Below are 20,929 nucleotides of genomic sequence, written 5' to 3'. Positions count from 1 at the left end.
GTGTACTGTTCTCAGTTCCACAGCTAACATGCAGTGACACACTCCACTGTTCCTGCTCGACCTCTGCAGCGACAGGGTAGGGGAGGAGGTTGGAGTGAGGGAGGATGAAATCCAGGGAAGCAGGAAGGTGGATAAGAAAATCATTGGAATTAGGGGAGACAGCTTAGAGTAAGCAGGAAGAGGGGTACTGCAGATAGAGAGGGGGAAAGAGGAAAATAAGAAGCAAACAGTGTCATGTTAGGTAAGGTGCACATGAAAGACAGAGCTGGGTATTGCTTCCAATTACTTTTATATTTACATCCAGTTCCTCTGTAGGCAGTAGTTTTGGAGGGATATAAGGGCGTGAAGGTCGGGGATATGCATTGAGTCAGACTTTAATTCAGCAGACTGAGGCTGCATCTCATCAATGATGCAATTATATAAAGCTGGCTACTCTTTCAAAGCATTGAGATTAGATTTTTCTCAGTGCAACTAGGCCTGGATGATATGGAGAAGTAATCATATTCTGATATATTTTAGCCAAATAGCAATACATATTACAGAACTTGTTTTTTTCTGTAAAGCAAAAACACTAAGTCAGTGAAATCCAGATGGGCTGAAAGCCAAATGTTACATAGGCATCTTTACTTGCAGACAGCTGTAGGCAATTTCTTCATATACATATAAATGACAATAAAAATAAACCCCCTATTTATGTAAAAAATACTTTTGAAATAAAATAAGATTATTAGAATAAAAGAGTAGATTATCTCATAGTCAATTAAATGAAGTCATCCACCCCAGCTACCTCCTTTATAGCATAAAGCTTGTTGCACACTCATTTTCAGATTCATGCTACTATGGATTTTTTGCTTTTGAACTAATTTATTGTGTTCACGTACCCATTGTCATAACTGTATCTATCCACATGGGGGTTTCTAACTATGAGCTCCCTTGAAAGCCAAAGTACACCTGTGTCCACAGCACTCATTTTCAATACAAAACCAATAAAGTCCAGTATTTTTAGTACTCAGACAGAGTGCTAAAATGCCCTCAGCACTAGCTTTTACTGCCACCACTCTCTCAGTGTTCTCTGTTGAAAACAGTTCAATGCCACCCTCATCAATGTCACTTCTCCTTCATTGACCAATCAAAATCAAGTAGGGGGTGGGACTTAATATACCATCTTTGTCAACAGCAGTTAGAGAAGAGGAACTTATCTGATTTGTTATTTAGAGGATAAAGTTCCTACTAGGGATCCATGATCATACTGGCATGATATCAGTATTGGCAGATTATAGTTTTGAAAGTTTATCATTAGTACTGGTAGATGTGACGATTTTGGTTGACTTATATATGAATACGTTTATAAATAAAAGATTTTTTTTTTCTTTGTTCATCATCATTCTTTAAACTTTAGTGTGTCTTAAGGACTGATGCTTGTTTTGTTTTTTGTTTTTTTTTCAATTAAAAGAATGTTTTAAGGATTGAAGTTTTAGGTGTTATTTACATTTATATATTGGTACCAGCTTAATTAAATTTGTTCATATCTGCATATCAGATGGGCTGAAATTCAAAATCATGCATCCCTAGTTTCAAAGTCTACAGCTGCAGCTAATGCTGGGACAGGACTCCTTTACATTGTCTTTACATTTTCTTGGTTATATTTCCTAAAAAAACCAAAAGTATTACACAGCAAAATAGCCAGGATTAAATTAACAGTGAGTGTTAAAATCTAACAATAGAAAAATGAGTGCGCATGTGTCCACTCTTTTGAGTGTTAATTCAGTACTTCTCAAAGTGTTGATTTTTTAAGACTGAACCAGTTATTCCTACACTGTACACAGCAAAAACATCAGTGCTAATTCAATCCCCATGGTGTCCAAGTTTAGTTCTTAATAAATAAATGTGAGGTATTCATAATTTTAGTTATTTAAACAGTGCAAAACACTTCTCATACCTAAGAATGCCACCTCACATTGAATAACTGTGGCAAAGTAAAATGACTGATAAAAACAGTGGAGCAAAGAGATGGATGCAGAGCTAGGATACACCCTGAGTTGAAAGTTTGCAGGTCAGAGATTGAAAGATCACTCTTAAACAAGAATAAAATTTAAAAGGGTAATCTTAATTGTCTAATATTCAGGCTTTTGCTGACTTCAGTTGGAAGAGAGGATTCAGGCCAAAAATCAGCATAATTATCTTGCAGTGTGTGCCAGGCTTTAGTGGGTTAATAATGTTAGAGCAAGGAACCTTTGTAAGTTTCTGCAAATTGCAGAAACATTGAACATTAATTAGCTAAAACTACATATCATTTTAACATGTTTGGACTTGTTCATATCAGCATTAACCAGTCATGATGCTTTGCAGCATTATGAGGGAAAGCAATTACCCCAGATGCCAAAGGAAAATGTTGCAGTGAAAAATTACAGCATCAACTGGGGTTTTGTTTGAGTGTTTCTAAATTGTTCAAACAATTTAGAAGAAAATTGGATCAGTTAGCATTTCAGGGGGGCTTTTATTACAGCTGGGTCACACCGGCCTTCATAACAGCAGCATTTAGCTCACAAATAGCTTTAAGTAAATATTTTCCTCATGACCTTCCTTTTCTACTTCTAAATAACAAGTTAGCTACATAGAGCTTTTCTCTTTATCCTCAACCTTCAAGTACACCATGCTCAAAAAGGCCAACCATTGAATTAAGTGTAGGGATGCAACTCAGGCTGATGTTATGAAGAAGAGGAAAAGCTGCTTGGATTGTTTAGTGTCATACGTGTGATGCCTGTGTGCCTCTTCCATTTCCCCATCATTTGCATGATTGTCATCATTGTGCATGAAAGTGTCAGATTTCAGTGTTCAGGCTTTGTGTAGACTAACTGTAGTTATCCCCACTTTTTGCTGTCTTTTCTCTGGTGCTCTGCGCGGGATGACACCCTTCCCTCTTTTACCTCTACGGACCCTTTCTCCTCTCCAAAAAACTGTAGGTAGAAACAAAGGTACAGCAATCCTTTTTTCCCTACTGTTGCTCATCTCTGCGCTGCAAGAGCTGTGTGTGAGGGAGTGTCTCTTTCTTTATGTGTGTGTATGTTGAATTGGTGCTGCCACTGGTTAATCATTCATTAAGCGTGTTCATTAAATGTGTGCATATGCTCGTCTGTGAGTCTGGGAGAGAAAGTGAAAAATCTGGGGATGCTGCAGCGAGCGAGCGAGTGCCCACATTCACTGTTGCATGAAGGGTGAGTGATTGAACGGAGAGATGAGCGGAGATGGAGAAAAATATGGTGCCAGTTCTTGGGACTGAGTGATTATCACTGTTTAATATGAAATGATGAGCGTGATGAGAGTAAGCTGTGTAATGGATTATTCAGTGCAATCAGTAAAAATCAATCATTGAAGCTCTTTGATGAGATGAGACGTACATGCCTTTGTGTTTACATCTAAAAGAGTGCGTGTGCATGTTTGCTTAAGTGCTTAATTGGATGTGACAGCTCTCTGTGTGTTGGAAAGGACCTGATTGGTGAATGTGACCTGACATTTGGCTCCATCTGAATGAGGTCATAGCTGTGGCTTCTGTATATTGTAACCATGCAGAGAATATCCTCATTATTCATTTATCAAAGCCATGTGATACACTGTGTAGTTGTCTGTGTGGTCTTGACTTGTGTGTTCCTCCTGTAGCCACATGGAGGGAAACAGTGAATTATGATAACACGTGATGATTGACATCAGTTTAATTGACTGAAGAGTGGCTACTGGGAAAGACTGTTGCAGTGATGTATGTGTCGCTAAAGCAAATTATGATAAAAAAATCTTGTAAAGTAAAGACATTTTGCTGACAGGCAGTAGACTTAAAGTTATGAATGTGTTTCCTGGTTTTACAGAGTCATTCCTAAACCTCTCTTTAGCAGAAATGCCTCCATTCTAACCTTACATACTGTATTGGATATCTTTAAGTCCCTGGTTAACAGAAGCCCCCAATGCCATCACAAATTTCCCCCCTAAAATTCCACTTATTTGTTCATCTTCAGAACATTCCCACACTGAAACAATAAATGCTGAAGCTGCCACTAGCACCTGCAAAGAGGAATAGTGAACAGCTGGGGAGATTATAATGTTGGTCAAAGCTGAAAAAATATCAGCAACCAAACCTGTAAGAGGTGTATTTTCATTATGTTTAAAGACTAAGTATGGAACATCCCAAACAAGGAATTCTTGTAAAGTTGGAAAAATTGATAGATTTTAGAGAATGACATGTGCAAAAGCAGCCACATTTTAGACCTAACCTTAGTTGTCCATGCACATGGGTTGCAAACCAACCATGAGGCCCAAGCTATTCAATTGGAGGCCCTGGGGCCGGGTCAGGCCCCCATAGTCATTTTCAGTGGCCCCTGAAGTAGACTACTTATGCTTAAAAATGATCCACACTTTTTTTTTCACAAAAGGTGCAAGTTTTATTCTATGTGTATGATTATTTGCCACATTTATTTCCCACTTTGTCCAACTTCAGGGTGTTGCAGTAATCTTTTACATCTTCTCTTATACCTGCTTGACAAATGCACTGCTTCCCACTCCAGCATCACAATGCACCAATTTCAGCACCTGTGCAGACATGCTGTTTGGTCAGAAAGCCAGACAAAATTTCTCTTCTACTTTTAAAAAACAAAAATCGGCGCAGAGAACAGACATTTTAACAGGAAATAGATGGAGAAGTGTGCATTTTTATCTGTTAGTGTAAGGCCTGGTGGCATATTGACGTGCTAGGAATACAACTTGAGAAGGCGTTGTAAGACAACTCATTATCATTTTAACACCATTTGGCTCCAAGATTTTAGGGGCTCATAGCACCCTTTTTCAGGCTAGTAATAGTATAACAGTATAACTACTAGTGGCATTGATTTTACATAAAATGCAAGGCATTTATAACTGCAAAGACTGTCAAGGTATGTGTGCTTGCGTTAGTTGAGAAGGTTGGTACTGATGAGAAAATCCAAAATAATTTGATTGAAGTCACAGAAATAATTACACATACTTTATGTCATATAACATCTTTTCATGCTCTTCATATGGGATCTTTTTTAAGGATCCAGCCCTCATCTAGGTCATCTGTGCCCTATTCTGAACACTAAAGATGCAGTGTGTAATATTTAGCCTGGTAGCATTAGCAGGACAAACTTGGTCAAAATGAATGTACAAGGAGGCTTATGTAAAATTATGTTTATTCACCTGAATGTATAAGACTGTTACATCATCATTATTATTATTAGCTTAAAATAAGCCTTTTGTTAATATGTAGGGAAGTCCCCCTCCATGGACTCTGCCATCTTGGATTTTTGCATCTTTAATGTTTTTACAGTACTACAGAAGGGACAAAACAATAGGTACACATTTTTCAAATTACACTGGGTGACAGTTACCTCCATTAGTGAGCATCACTAACTAGAATCAGAGTGTTGGATTTTGCTGTTTGCAATTTAACACACTCCACTTTTAACACTTCACGTTCTTTTTCAGATACCTCCCTCTCCAACCCTTAGCGCTGTCACCACAAAGCGGAAGAGATGTTATCCCGCCCAATCATACACACTGTTTCTAGTGCTCAAATGATGGATGCCATTGCAAGAGTCCAACTGAAATACTTTAATACAATACAATACTTTATGAGTCAGCTTTGAAATTCTTATTAACTCTTAAAATTAAACAGTCTTATATTGAATGTTAATCTGCACTTGTGCATACAGAAACTTGCAGGTGAAACTGGAAGGAAGGATGTGTACAGAATAGTAGGGATGTTTCTTTGTGACAAACTACAAATTCAGTTGAATTGTATTAAGTTCACTCGTCCAAAGTTGAGAAAACAGTCAGAAAAAAAGTCAAAATGGAGCACTGTTTGTTTAACATGGGATAGTATAATAAGCAGGAAGACAATGGAAATTTACTGAGTGTGGCTAACGTTAGCAGTGCTATGAGTGTCCTTGCAGGGCACATGCCTGTGCTAAATGTGGTTACTTAACTTTGAACTGCCTAATCATGCTCCTCCTACAAGATGCTATAGCTGTAGCTGTAGTGCACTATGGTAAGCTTTAATTTTTAAAAAAATGTGCTATAGAAGTAAAGTGGATTGGCTCTGATGTCGATTAGTAAGAGCTACAGTGGCTACTAGTGGCATTTGACCTGAATTGCAATTTATATAACTGATATTCGTATAACTGTATGGTTAATTGTGCTCATCTTGAGTGTTGAGATTGGTGTGTACGTGTACATGGATGGGGGTAAGCTGAGCGTTGTAGGAGGCATGGCCAAAGGCAGCATTTGAAGGAGGCGTGGCCAAAGACAGCACTTGTTTTGGCCTGAAAAAGCTCTGAAAGTCACATAGTGAGCCTTCAGAGTTAACCTGTTAAGCCCTAGCCTCTTAAAACACCACATTTTGACATTACCTCTTTCCCCTTTCATGCCACTAGAGGGTTATTAGGACATAATACCAAATTTGGTCCTGCTAGAGCTTAAGAGATTTTTAAGCTACTGGCAACCAACTAACAAAAAATACACAAAAATAAAGCATTCGTCTTTGCTGCTTCTCTGACACTCTCTAGCTAGTGAGGCAGTACAGCTACAACAGCAATTATACCATTGATTCTGTTAATAACATTTAGTGCCATAGTGGTATACCATACTGTTGTTCAGAAATGATGTATTAATGCCTACTATACACCTCTGCCTCTATCTAAGTGTTAATTGATACTGATACCTATAACGATGGTATTTTGGAGGGAAATGTTGTATCGTATCATCCGTTGTTCACTAATCTGAACATTTGGCTCCATATCAGACTCTGCACTGTATCTCCCTGTGGATGAGCTGAAACCAGAAACAGAGTTCCCTTACACTTGCATAACAACAGCAAATTAGGTAGCGAGAGGTTGAGCAGTGTGTAGTGAGGCGTCCTGCAGCGGTTCAGTTGTTTGCACTGTTGCATAACAGATCAAGACGGACTCAGGTTGTATTCTTCCCTTGTTGTGTCTGTGGGGTTTTCCTCTGGGTTTTACGGTTTCTTTCAAACGTCAAAGAACATGAAAATCAAATGAAGTGGGGACATCCATGTGGAATTCTTATAAGTGTAGAGGGTGAGAGATGGTAGCCTTAAATGACCCACTATTGGACTCTATCTCTCATGACCCAGGAGAGGAATAACTACATCGAGAGAATGGTTATGTGACTAATACAATTGTTGCTACTTGGTGGTGAAACCACTTGAATATAATCATTAGAGATAAAAAAGTGATGATTATTTTACACTTGTTTAACCCTGGCATTATTGAGGTTACATGAAGTTTTATTGAGATGTATCCGGACCAAGCTGTGTTAAATGTGATGGTTCCTTACAGAAGGTCCCTATGCTATTAGATTCATGTCTCTGCAGTGTGTACTGTAAATGGCACAGCGGTCAGAGGCCACAGTAAGTGGGACACTGGGGACAACAGACTAGAGCATAGACCCATGAGGACTGTAAGGAGAGAGTGGGGGAGGGGATGAGAGCCAAAAGATGAAGAAAAAGATAGAATGAGTAAGTACAGAGTGGTGCAGGAGAGAGGGCCAGGGGAACATACCAGTGTTGCAAGGCCACATGTTTCCAGTGCACTATATGGAGCACCTCTGTCAACTTTGGCTTTATGCCGCATACAACCCGAGCCATCTATCAAGGAAGTTTTAGTCCTTTGATATCTGCAAGACCCAGATTATTGTTGGCTCAAAGATGTGACTTTTTGTGATGCATAGCTTTGACATTAGAGGAAACTTTTCTAAGCCATGGCAGTGGACCAGGAAGGGTGCTCCACTTAAAGCATTGCTCTAGTTAGCAACATGCTGTGTTACACCTGCAGACATGCAAAGTTAGTAAATCCCCACCAAGGCCAAGCATTATCTCTTATTTTGGATGTAAGAGGTTGAAAATGAAGTTCAACAGCAGGTTTGGATTAAACTTAGGTTCACCTGTCTGCAAACTGACTGATTTCATTCACCAAATTTGATCGATGTAGCACCAAATAGCAATTAAAGACCTCAATTACAGCTCACATTCTCGTGTGATCATACGTGGATGTGTCATACATGTAATGAGATTGAATCCTGTTTACATGCAGTGGTGATTATGTGTTCTACTTTACCTAATTATGTTGAGATTGAATCACCATATTTTCAGTTGAAGACTGAGTATGAAAGCAGTCAAAGCATCAGCTGTAGCATGTGTAGCTTCCAGATGTGATGTGCAAGAGTCAATCACATCCAGATGTTATGTGTTGCTCCTGTGTTTACATTCATATCATACTGGAAGACTGATGCTCTGTGCTGAAGACTTTGTCTTTAAAATGTGTCATGTTCCCTCACTCCAAGACGGTGGAACAGCTCTTCGGAGGATCTGAGAATAATTATGAATTACAGAAATTAACAGTGGTATGTTTTTTAGTATCATCAAAATCATTGTAATGTTTTATTTTTTATCTTTGATTCATATTTTAATATTCAATTTATATTTTTATTATTTAATTTATTTCTAACTGTGATCATTTGACCTTTTTATGCCCTGTTTTATAGGCTTTTATTTATTTTAGATTTTTTAAATTAATCTTTCATCATTGTTTTATTATATTTAATTAATCTTTTTCTTGTTTTGTTGTTTCTGTTTTTATTTGTTTGCATTTTATTTCTGCCTCTTATAACTGAAATTGTCTTCTTTTATTCACACATCATTTCAAATTAAAAATAAAATGAGTGCATTAATTTGAATGAGTTTTACAGATTTTGTCCAAAAGTTGCTATATAGGGGAGGTTTCCTGAATTAATTGATTGATTGGGCTTTAAGTGTTTTCAAGCTGTAAGCATACACAACTATTCATAATTACATACCAAAATCATTTACTTTAACATAACATTCTGAAGTTTCTACAACCCCAATTCCAAAAAAGTTGGGGTCAAATGTGTGAAGTATGAGTAAAACCAGAATGCAATGAATTGCAAATCTCATAAAAAAAATTTATTCACAGTAGATCCTTAACAACATATCATATGTTGACACTGGGACATTTTACCATTTCATGAAAGATAATAGCACATTTTGAATTGGATGGCAGCAACACATCTCAAAATAGGGAGAGAGCAACAAAGGGCTGGAAAAGTAAGTGGTACTAATGAATCACAGCTATAGGAGCATTTTTCAACCATGAGTGGGTATTAAAAGAGCATTTTAGAGGGGCAGAGTCTCTCAGAAGTACAAACTGAGCAGATGTTCACCATTTTGTAAAACCTGCATCTTAAAAATATGGGACGATTTCAGATAAATGTTCCTGAACTAGAAATTGCTAAAAAAATTGAATACCCAATCATCTACATTACCTAATATCATCAAAAGATTCAGACAATCTGGAGAAATATCTGTTTGCAAGGGGCAAGGCTGAAGGTCAGTACTGGACACTTGTGGTATTTGGCAGCGCTGGACTAAAATCAGGTATGATTCTGTACTGGAAGTCCCTGCATCGGCTCAGAAACACTTCCAGAAATTATTGTCTGTCAACACAGTTCTCTGTGCCAAACACAAATGCAAGTTAAAGCTGTATCATGCAAAGAAGAAGCCATATGTAGACATGATCCAGAAACACTGCTGTCTTTTCTGAGCCAGAGCTTGTTTAAAATGGACTGAGGCAAAATGGAAAACTGTTCTGTGGTCAGATGAATCCAAAATTTGAAATCCCTTTTGAAAACCACAGATGCTGTATCCTGTGGACTAGAGAGGAGAGGGACCATCCAGTTTGTTATCAGCACACAGTTCAAACACCTGCATCTCTGATGGTATGGGGTTGCATTAGTGGCTGTGGCACAGGCAGCTTACACATCTGGAAAGGCACTATCAACGCTGAAGTTTACAGGGGTTCTAGAAAAACATAAACTCCCACTAAGACCATGTTTCCTACAGGGAGGACCTTGCATATTTCAGCATGACAATGCTAAACCACATGCTGCATCCATCACAACAGCATGGCTTCACAGTAGAGGAGTCCATTTGCTGAACTGGCCTATCTAATGTCTAGCCCTTTTACCAATAGGGAACATTTGGTGCATCATAAAATGAAAAATCCAGCAAAGATACCCAGGGTGCTTAAGCAGCTAGAATCCTACATCAGACAAGAATGGGACAACATTCCTCTCCCAAACCTCCAGCTACTGGTCTCCTCACTTCCCAGACTTTTACAGGCTGTTGCTGAAAGAAGAGCTTTGGGCTTGTACCATTAATAATCTTGTTCTTAAACAAATCTTGACTGATTTACCCAGTGCCAGGACCTGTCAGTAAAGCACTCACCCAAAGCAATGGCTTGCTATATTTTCTGCTAACACAAGACAAAACCCGAACCCTGAAACACCCGCTGACCACGTTATCCAGATCATGATGGTCCATACTGTGCTCACTGACTCATGACATCATTATTTTCTCCCTCATGTCCAATCAATGATGTGCTTTCAGTGGACACCTGGAGGGTGTTCATCAGCGTATGACTGTTCAGCCCAAGGTCAGAGATGAGGCTCAACGCTTCAGCCTGCAGCTCTAGCTGCCAGCATTACCTAATGGCTTTGCTCTGAGTGCAGAATCATCTATTATGTGCGTGACAAAAGCTCAGTGTAGTGAGAATTTTGCTTGAATGCACATACACAATGGGGGAGAGAGGAAATATTGGTTACACCTTGCAATAATGCAATCCAGAGTTAATTTAAAACCGTGTTGACATGATTTCATCAAAATGCAAGCATTGTGATTAAATAAATTACATAATAATTTATTGTACTTTATCACAGGCTATATGGGTGAATTGCGAGTTGTTTCCTGGAATTGCACTCACTCCCTGCACTTTCGATGATACAGTACTGCCATAGTTGCTTTGGACAGAACTTGGCAATGGGGATGAGTCCACTTTAGAGCAGTGAGAGTGGGAGGAAGGGAGGGAGGTTGGAAGTACTGCCCGAGTCTAATCCCCCTGCATGAAGGCTTAGGACTGAGAACTTACTCTCCTCTTCTGGAGTCACTCTCCCTAATTATCCCCTCAAAGTCCCCGCTGCAAAGTTCACACAGACACGATTCTTGCTTTCCGCCTCTGTCACACCCTCTCTGTTTCTCTCCCTCCCTCTCTCTGTGTTTATATATATTCTCTCTCTCTGCCTGTCACCCCTCCTCTAACTTTGCCTCCATCTCTCTCAGTCTCCCTCCCTGCCTTTGTCTCGCCCTATTCATCTCTGTCTGTTTCTGTATTCTAGTAAGCCTCCTCCTCCTCATCTTTACCCTTTCTTGTGTTTCTCCAGTTCAAAGTAGTGTGAGCATCATGAGCCTCTCATCACACCAAGGCTGAAGATAGGAGCGCTGTGTTGGTTCTCATTGCCCGTCTGCAGATGCCGTCAGGCTTCAGTGGGATTAATATGCAGCTCTGTCCATCCTCTGTGGTGCTTTGGTCCACTGGACTTTGCCAGAACTAACCTAGAGACGTCCCAATTAATTTTCAGCCCTATCCAGGGCCTGTCTGTGTTTTCAAAGAGCCCGCAAATATACTTCAACCTCAAAGATAGCTATGGGTCATTTATTATTTATCCCAGAAGATAAATAATCAAAAACTGTTTTCTGTAAGAAAGACACTGCAGTATGTTTGGTTGGTTCTTTTACAAATTATACATGTGAACTGAGTCACACGGGGTTACGTTGTGCCACCTTATTTCAAAGGGCAATCTTGGGAGCAAATGTGATTAAAGGCCGTGGAGAGTCAATGTGTGTTAACGTCTCAGAATTGGCCAGCAGCGTTCAACAATGCATTTAAGCCCGTAGAGGCATGCTTTGACATGAGCCAACAGCTGCCCGTGTGTCATCCACTTTGGTGACTCATTCGCTGACTCGGGTTCTGTCGTCTGATTTGAACAAAGTTTTCTCAAAACTCGCTCAACATGTAACAGATATTGATTTGGTGATTCATGTGTTCAGTGGGGCTTGTTCACTGAATGGGTTGACAGTTCAGTCCAAGGGGAATGTGAGACATAAAAGTTTGTTTACAGGCCTTCAGAGGGACACATGCATTTGTTAAAAAGTGAAAGAGAGAAAAAGTTTCTTTAAGGAAGCTTCACATAGTCTGATGAATTGCCTCTAGCCATGTTGGTGGGGTCAGGAAATTAGAATGGCGAGACTTACGAGGACATTTGTAAGAATAACCTTATATTAACTCTGCTAATGACTTCTGACTAATGCTGACTAATCAAGGCGAGATTACCAGCACCTAACTATGAATGATCGAGTGTATGGTGGGTAATGTAGGGGGCAGATTCTGACAAGGAAGAGTAATGCATTCAATAAGAAAAATATAAGCTTGTGCATCCTTGAATGTATGTATGACATACAAACAAGCCAAGGGCCTTATCATTAATCATCACTCCACATGGCTATAGTGACCAAGTGTGGTACAGCTTAGCTTGTAGTTCTCTATCCTTTCCTCTTTTCAGGGAAAACCCTGAAGGTCTGGCATGTTTTGGCCTCAGTGATCAGTTTTTTTCAAATGTTTATCAGTCAAAATCTATTGATTTAGATACAGATTGAAACAAAGAGAAGTTGGAAAGAAGTAGGAGTGCATGTGATTAGCTAGTTAAGTTCAGATCCCTTTGTAGTCGGCACCAGAGTTGCAAGTAGTTTAAACTAATCATCATCATATTTCATCAGTTTAAGCCCACAAGCTTAATCAAATGCTCCATCTAATTTGTAACATACTGTAGCTGCTCAACAGTAGTAGTCATTGTAGTTAATGACTATTTCCATGCTGCTATACTCTTTAATCTGTGGTTGAGCAGTGCATTCACATCTCTCTTTCTTGTATTATCAGGAATCAGAGTGGTTAAATTGAGAATATCTGACCATTTGTAAGAATGAATGTGGACCTCTTGGCCAAAGTTTCTTATCCCTGCTGTAAAATCAGTATTGGTCAACTGTTCAAAAAAGTAAAATCATGCCTGTAATTCCTCTAATTGCCCTCAGCCCTGCATAGACCTGCTCCTTGCCCTACTGACCCATGATATGTGGTACAAAATGATGCATATGTCCTTCTCCATCCTTGGTAATTCACAGCCACAGTGTGTCATCAGAGGTCGACTTTGTTTGCATGTTTGTGATGCCATGGCGGCAAAAGAACCGGGTTCTTCTGTCATGCGTCAGACGTTGGATTCAGAGCACCAGCTGGCGCTTATTGGCCTTGGCGCACGTCGGAGGTGCTGTTGATAAACGGCTATTAAACAGCCAGACGCTCACCCCAAAATTGAGTATAACGTCGCCTCTGCTCATTACTCAGTCTGCAACTCCTCGAGGTGGATTTCAAAGTTGCCAAAAATTGAGGGCAATGGTCAAATTGATTTCAGCGTGGAGCGGCTGATACACAGGGAGTCCGAAAATTTGAGCAGCAAATGCAGACCTCGTCCACTCAATGTTGGTTTCCTTCTGCACCTCATTGTCTCTAAAAGCAGGCTGATTGGTTGTAGTGTTTTCTATCTCAGAGCTGTCAGGGCATCTGTTTTAACAGCTATTCCTGAAAAGCAGAGGTAACAGGAATAGAGTTGTTCTAATGAGCAGTGAAGTAAGTTTTGGGTTGGTTTCATTGCATTTGCTACTAGCATCTGAGGAGGTATCGACTGATTTTTAAAATTTCCTTTACATGCTTTCCTCATTTCTCTGCCTCTCTCTTTGCTCTCTCTCTTTCATGTGCTATTTTCCTTGCTTTAAACACTTGTTCAGCATTTTGTTTTTCATTTAGTTTGCATTATTCTCTGTCAAGTAATGCTCCCCTTCTTCATGTTCTCCTTCCTCCGAGTCATTTCCTGGATCTTTGGTTCCCCGATGACATGCTCACAAGCCATTGTCATCTGCTGTGCTGAATTGTTACACAGACACCACCCTCCCTCATGCCAACCTGGCTATTTTCTTATTCTTTCTCCATGTCATTTTCACTCTCTTTTGGCCTTGTGCTCTCTTTACTCCTCTCCCTCTGTTCTCTTTCTCTCTCTCTCTGTGACGCTGACCTCTGGGATCAACCGAGCAAAACTGATTCCTACTTTTTCACGGATCACGAGTGCGTCAGTGGTTACGCAACATGGAGGGAGAGAGAGAGAGAAAAGGAGAGGGAGTTCATGTGAATACGTAACTGACATATTTGTCCATTTTTATTTGGATTGCTGCTTGTCACCTACAGAATTTTGCACTGTTTAATATGCTTGTATGAAATATTCAGACTGTTGTTATTGCCTTTGCTGCTGGGCAAACAAAATGAGCACTGCTTTATACAAAGCAGCAACTACAACATCTTTTACACGCATAATAACAAGATTGCATCCCTAAAACGGCACTAATGGTGCAAGATGAAACATTTCTGCACCTGAAAAGTGCACAGCTGTGCTGTTAAAATTAAAAAAAAAAAAACTCACAACTCAGGAAACCTGACTTGAATGTGCCAGATTACTCCAAATGAAAATCTCATGTGATATAAAACTGCACAAATAGATAGCTTGGTTCACATGTAAAAGCAGTACAACACTGGGTGAACCCATAAGCACAAATCTGAGGAATGCTGTGTATTGTTTGTGAAGAGCCCAAGACCTTATGAGTGGGATTTATGCAAAGAACTAGGTTAAGATGTGGCTTGAAGGGCTGTATTGTGAGAGTCTAAGTATGAGTGCAGGAAGGCTTAGGAATATGTGGGAGCATGTGCGCCTGTGCAGAGTGTTTGTGTGCCTGTGCAGAGGGGTGACATGTGTAGATGTGATGGCTGCAGCCATGCATAGATGTTCACACCAGGGAGAAAGTAAACAAACATGGCAGCCGAATGGTAAGAAAAGAAGCAACCACAGTTGGAGTGCGGAGCCTTTATCTCTCCTGTTTGTTACCTCAGCCAGCATGGTTATTTTTTTAAGATTCTGCTTGTTTGTTTGTTTGTTTGTCTCGTAGTTTGCCAGATATCCCAGGAAAATATGTAACAGATTCAAGGAAAAGATGGAGAACACCAATGTCTTCTGCATTTTTCATGATAACTTTGCAACAGAAAATCCCAGATGAAAATACCCATCTGCATTTAAATATTAAGATACGTAGGCAAAACATGCATTCACATATGAAGGCCATGTGTTTAGTCAACATCCCTGTGAGTGTAACAAAAGCTCACTATATTGATCAGCTCGTCATAGTTACACACTGCGGTGCACCCCTCATCTGTAAACAAAAAGCAGCGTGTCTGCACCATTACAGGACCATGTATGAAGCTGCAACATTAAAGAGCACTGGAAAGAGATGCTGCTGATAGTAGGAATACACTCACTTAAGATCTGCCTCCCATAACTGGGTGTTTAGCTTGTTGGTCCATCTGTGTCAGTTGTAGGATTGGGTGATATCTATTTGTTAAACCTTCCCCAAATTTTACCCGGTAAACAGTATTGCAGCCAGGTATTCAAAACACATACAAGCACTTGCCAGCATGCACACACGCAAGCACAGCAAGCAGAGCGAACCCCTCTGCAGGGATGAGTATTATTCAAAAATCAAAAATAACTCAAAAACAAAATAAATGCTGTTGATTTCAGGGTTGATTTTCACACATCACAGGTTAACTGAGGTACATCATGACAACCCCCATCGTGAAGAGGAAATGAAAAAATAAGAATCCACAAACCTTATCAAATAGGTTCTAAAAATGTTAAGAAATATTCTGTGTGCTTTTACACAAGTAAAGATCGTCTGTAAATACTGTTTATTTTGTGTTTGGTATCAATGACAAGCTCTGTTCAGCCTTGAGGGAAGATTATAAAAAGTCACAGGCTACAGCTCCCAAAACAACCAACAACTACCTTTTAAATTAATCTGCATATCCCTTAAAAGGTGAAACAATATGTTTAAAGGTTCATCAAAATGCTAGATGGCTTAAATTATACCAGATGTTGCTGTTGCAGCAGAGTGTTGTTAAAATGAAATTTCAGATAATTTCTCATCAGTCATTCAACAGCAGATAGAAGAGTTACTGTTTTCAAACTCACGTTGCTGGGGCGCAACATGGTTAAAGTGTATCCCATGTACGCGGTTGCCCCAGGTGTTAGAATAGGAGATTTGTAAAGAGTAGAAGGGAGCTTGGGTGAGCAAAGCTATCACAAGATTTTGCAATGCTGTGCCATACGCTGTGGACAGCACTTGCTTGGGGCTTATTTCATCCAACAGGATAATGACCCAAAACACACCTCCAAAATGTCTATGAAATATTTAAAAAATAAGCAGTCAGCTAGAATTGTGACTGTAATGGAGTGGCCAGCACAGTCTTCAGATCTGAACCCTATTGAGCTGTTGTGGGAGCAGCTGAACTGTCTGGTACAAAGGAAGACTCTATCAAGCCAGTCCACCTTTGGTAGATGCTCCAGGAAGCATGGGGATGATACCCCAGGCTATGGTATTTTTGTATTATACCCACTTCCAGATGTTTTCAACATGACATGGATGTAGGCAAAAAATTGCTTAAAAATTGAATCATCAGTATCAATACCTACAACTAATATTTTGTCTAGAAAAAGCTGCCTATATCAGCTGTAAATGTTGGTTGTAAGAACAAAACATTTGTGGAGCTCTATGCAGGACCAACAGCCCTCCATCAGCTGAAGTGTTTTTCTTGATTCATCATCTAACTTACACTTAAAAGCATGTTTAAAGGGCTGAAATTTGTTAATTTGTTCATCCTCAGACTTTAAATTGTGAGATTTAAGGACTGAAGTTTTAGGTCTGAACTACATCTCAATCCTTACCATCTAAAATGAATTTGTAAGTATTGGCATATCTGATATTATCTTGCATCCCTAATTCTTAGTCATTAGCATTATTGTTTATAGCCTGAATGCATGTGTAAGATAGAAACAAACTCTACCTGCATAATGATCACTTCTCTGACTCTTGATGGGGATATCAGAAAGATATTATTTTTAGATCGGGCAGGGAATGAAAAAGTTTTGTTTTGCATCAAACAACACTGAAGCAGCAGGATAACTTCCTTCAAGTCAAGTGACTAGCATCTTGCGATGTGACTATCGCAGATGTGCACGCTGCATTCGAGACTGAAAACTGATATATCATTTAGCCCTAGAGATGAGTGATGGTGCATGTGTATCGGGTCCTTTTTTGTGCTAAATGTTGCACTTCAGAAGTGTTTGCTCTTCTTTTCCCTTCCCATCGATGACAGACTTACCTCCTCAGCTTTCTCATCTGTGGAGTCTAACATTGCTTGGCAGCGCTCCTGCCTGACAGAGCGGCTGCTTTTTCTCTGACTTGGAAGTTATTTCTACATGTGTCTGTGCGAGCATTTATCCGTGTTGAAGTGCGGCGCTCGTACAGCACGTTTACTCTAACATTCTGACATCCATGACTATAAAGAGGTTGCTTCCTCAGTTGGAAAAGCATTTCATGCACGCTGGAGAAATTTTGACCTGTGAACTATGATGAAAGCGGCGAGTACTTATTAAAAGCTAAAGAATGGGAGATAATGGAAAAAATGGTCATGACTACCATTAGCATTACAAGTACCAAGGAAGTGATATGAAATGTTAAAAAAGGTGAAAAGAAAGAGCGGTTCTTCAACCATCAACCAAGGGCAGACTTTTGTGAGGTGAGGAGTGAAAAGCTTTCATGGCACTCCATCTGAAGGACATAAATATTCACAAAGCTTTCATAATACTACACTGACTTTTATTCTGGGAATAACTGGAAAGGAATTATGAAGCTGGTGGTCTTTTGATGTGATCAGACCAAAAATACAAAATTCACTTAAACCAAACTATAATCAGATCTTTTTGGAGATAAATTATCTTTATCTTAAATATTTATACAAACCACTTTTCTAACCAAACACTCCCCAGGTCATTTGCAAAAGAAAATGTTGAGAGTGCTGAAATAAAAATATTCAGGCAATTAATATTCTACTTGCAAACATCCATGCCCACATGTTGGCACTTTAATTTGTAGCAGAAGAGCTTATAATTGGATGTACGAGTGAGGGAACTCCAGCGATTGTGCTCAATAGAGGGAAATTATCATCAGTTGAATTTCTTTTTCCTTTTCAACGTGCCCTCAATTAACTGGGAAGTTGAGTTGTCTAAAGCAGTAAAGTGACCTTAAAAGAGACCCAGCATATGCTTTGTTAAAACCAAAATTAAAGACAATCTCTAACCCTAACCTCTCAGAATGAGACACGGTAGGAGCCACGTAGCAAATGCCCTTGCTCTGTTGGAGCCATTATGCAGATGATATGCTAATGAAGTCATCAGATTTGGTTCTGCTCAGGCTGCGCTGCATTGAAGGAAGATAATCAAGCACTGATCAGCTCCCAGTGCTGAGCTGTGCTCTCATTTGTGTGTTTCACAGCCATGTTTGCATTTCTGAGCTGCTTTTGCTCTTTTTTCAAATGAGATTATGTTTTGTTCACATGTTTATATGATGCATGCTTCAGTCTTTTATGTTTAATCATCAAACACAGTTTGAAGTGGTTTGAAGATTTAACTCTTTCACTTCTTGATAACACAGTTGATGCACAGGGGCTGTGCATTTGCAATCATGCTGTTGTGTTGGGAATATTATTACAGGGTGTAGGCCAAAATACAGAAATACATCATCTTCCTGACTCATACAATACTGTTATTGAATTGGTGTCAAATGTGCCAATTTCAATGAGGAAAAAAGATGGCGCTCTAAACAGATTCCTCTGCCAATTTGACTCACCACGCCACTTCTTCATGACTCCTCTGAGTATGACAATAATTAAGCTATTGAAATAAGAGTTAATGGGCTAAAGAAGATGTTTACAGAAGGATGAAGAAGACTGCAAGACGATCTCCAACAGTAAAAACCAATGAAAGACTGCATTCCACAAAAACATTAATCCTTAACTTCACCATTTCTGGAGCAGTTTACATTTAACTTAATATTGCAGTAATGATGCATCATTAAATAACTGTCTTGCAATAGATAAAAATCACTTTATTCAGATTTTAAAAATGTTGTGTGCAAAGAAGGGACTACACGCCAAAAGTTTGACCAAAAGACTTACAAAAACCTAGAGACTCACCATTCATATATGTCCAGATATAAGGTAGAGTGTTTGTGTGGTTTGTACATGCATGATCAGTAAAAAACTGTAAGAGATCCTGTATATGTACTTGAGTGCTGACTCTTCAGGTTTTGTAAATTGGTGTTGTACGCATCCTATTCTTTATCCTATTTCATTGGTCCACATGGGTTTGAGAGACACTGAAGGGGGAAAGGTCATGGCATGCTTTCCCAAAAAACAGAGAAATGTATTAATTGATTAGGTGTATCTTATCCATTACTGCCAAAAGTATTGTAAAATGAGTGCAATTTAAAATACAAAACAAAGTTATTCAATGACATTTGTGCTTAAATGTAAGTAAAATGTATAAAAACTCCCTAAAATGTAAATTTGCACATGATACTTTGTGCAACATCATACACTTTAAGCACCTCCAGGGAAGGTGGAGGTCCCTGAACTCTGATGCTGTTGTTTTGGGGGTCACAGCTTTAAAATTTTGGGAACCCCTGTCCTATTGCATCACACCAGATCTTAACTTCGCATTGCGTTGTGTTGAATTGCATTGCATTGTGTTGCATTGCATTGCATTGAGTTGCATTGCATTATGCTAGCTCTTATTGTTTGGTATCATATTGGGCCATGTCATATTGCATCTAATGTTAGGGGTAATGTCCTGCTAAGCAAGGAAGGAAATAGCTTTGTGTCAGTGCAGGTGTGTAGCTAGCAGGTGTGTATTTGTGAGATGGCAAATAGGATGGTATTACACAGTGGAAGTATTCCCATTGCTTTGTATTTTTGATCAATAGGTACAAGAAGAAAAAAAAAATTACAAAAGGTTTATGCTTGATAAAATGAGACGTACGGTGTTATGCACAGCCTGTGCGTAATGCTGTATTGCTGTTTGCATCTGCCCAGTTCATTATCCAATTATGAACATATTAAAGACCTGTGATAGGTAGCAAAGCAACATAACAAGTTACATTTAAATGTGTCACTGTTGAACACTGATTATATCGTATTGTACTGACCCATCACACCCATCGTGCTGGTGCAGTGACCATTTTGATACAATTTGGCAAAACACACAAAAAAATTGTTTTTGGCACTGAATGTCGCAAGTCTGCTTCGCCAGACTTGCAATGTACAGAATGATGACTCAGCTAGTTCAGCAAATACTTTCCTGCTTGATACAAAAGGAAAGCTCACCATGTTCTCATTTTCATGACTAATTTACCAAAAAGTCAGTCTGATATTACAAGTGCAGCCTTTTACCAGAGGACATGGTGAGCGGTGCATGCAGAGCCTACCACCTGCCACTATCAGACCTGCAGGATTCTACTCTTACACAGTGCTGTTACTAATGCAGATCAGTGAAGCTGTTGGTGTTTTGGGGGTTTATCTCATCATTAATGCTGAAAATGTGCAAGTAATGTACGGATTTATACATAGTTTAAAAAAAAAACAATATGCAATGCGTTTAACTTTAGCTCAAAGTAAGGCATCCTCAAGGCACTAATTGACTCTCTGCCCTTTATATTATTCTCCTCAGACAATCATGTTGTCCATTACAAGCATTTAAAAAAAGACTGATCAGACTGTAACACAAATTCCACCAATTCCACCTTAGGGTACACAAACAAATTGAGAGAGCATGACCTCAATGTCCTCAGTAGCAGTTGTGTCCCTGCTACCATCACAACAGGTGGACTGAGAGGACCTCTACCAGCTTTTGCTTTTTATTCATACATTTATTTATTTGTTAGAGCGCAACTGTAGCTGCTCCTCATGCTCAAATCTTGCAGTAATTCCTCTTGATTATTTTTGTCCTT

The 20,929-nt window shown here is 39.3% G+C and overlaps 1 protein-coding gene across 3 annotated transcripts in view; it reads left to right on the top strand.

Moving 5' to 3' along the window:
• The window catches only part of LOC121521774 (neurexin-3b), a 536,400-nt gene that overhangs the window by 12,168 nt on the left and 503,303 nt on the right, over positions 1-20,929 (top strand). For all 3 annotated transcript variants that reach the window (XR_005992887.1, XM_041805939.1, XM_041805938.1), the window contains exon 5: positions 2,964-2,975. Coding sequence is in view for 2 of the 3 variants with exons in the window: in XM_041805939.1 (XP_041661873.1) it covers positions 2,964-2,975 (12 nt within the window). In the remaining variant the exon portion in view is untranslated. The remainder of the gene's footprint in view (positions 1-2,963; positions 2,976-20,929) is intronic.

This window comes from Cheilinus undulatus, linkage group 14 (assembly GCF_018320785.1).
Source record: "Cheilinus undulatus linkage group 14, ASM1832078v1, whole genome shotgun sequence".
In the NCBI taxonomy this organism is placed as follows: domain Eukaryota; kingdom Metazoa; phylum Chordata; class Actinopteri; order Labriformes; family Labridae; genus Cheilinus; species Cheilinus undulatus.
The sequence above is the reverse complement of the archived record's forward strand: the minus strand, read 5'-3'. Positions and strand labels throughout refer to the sequence as shown.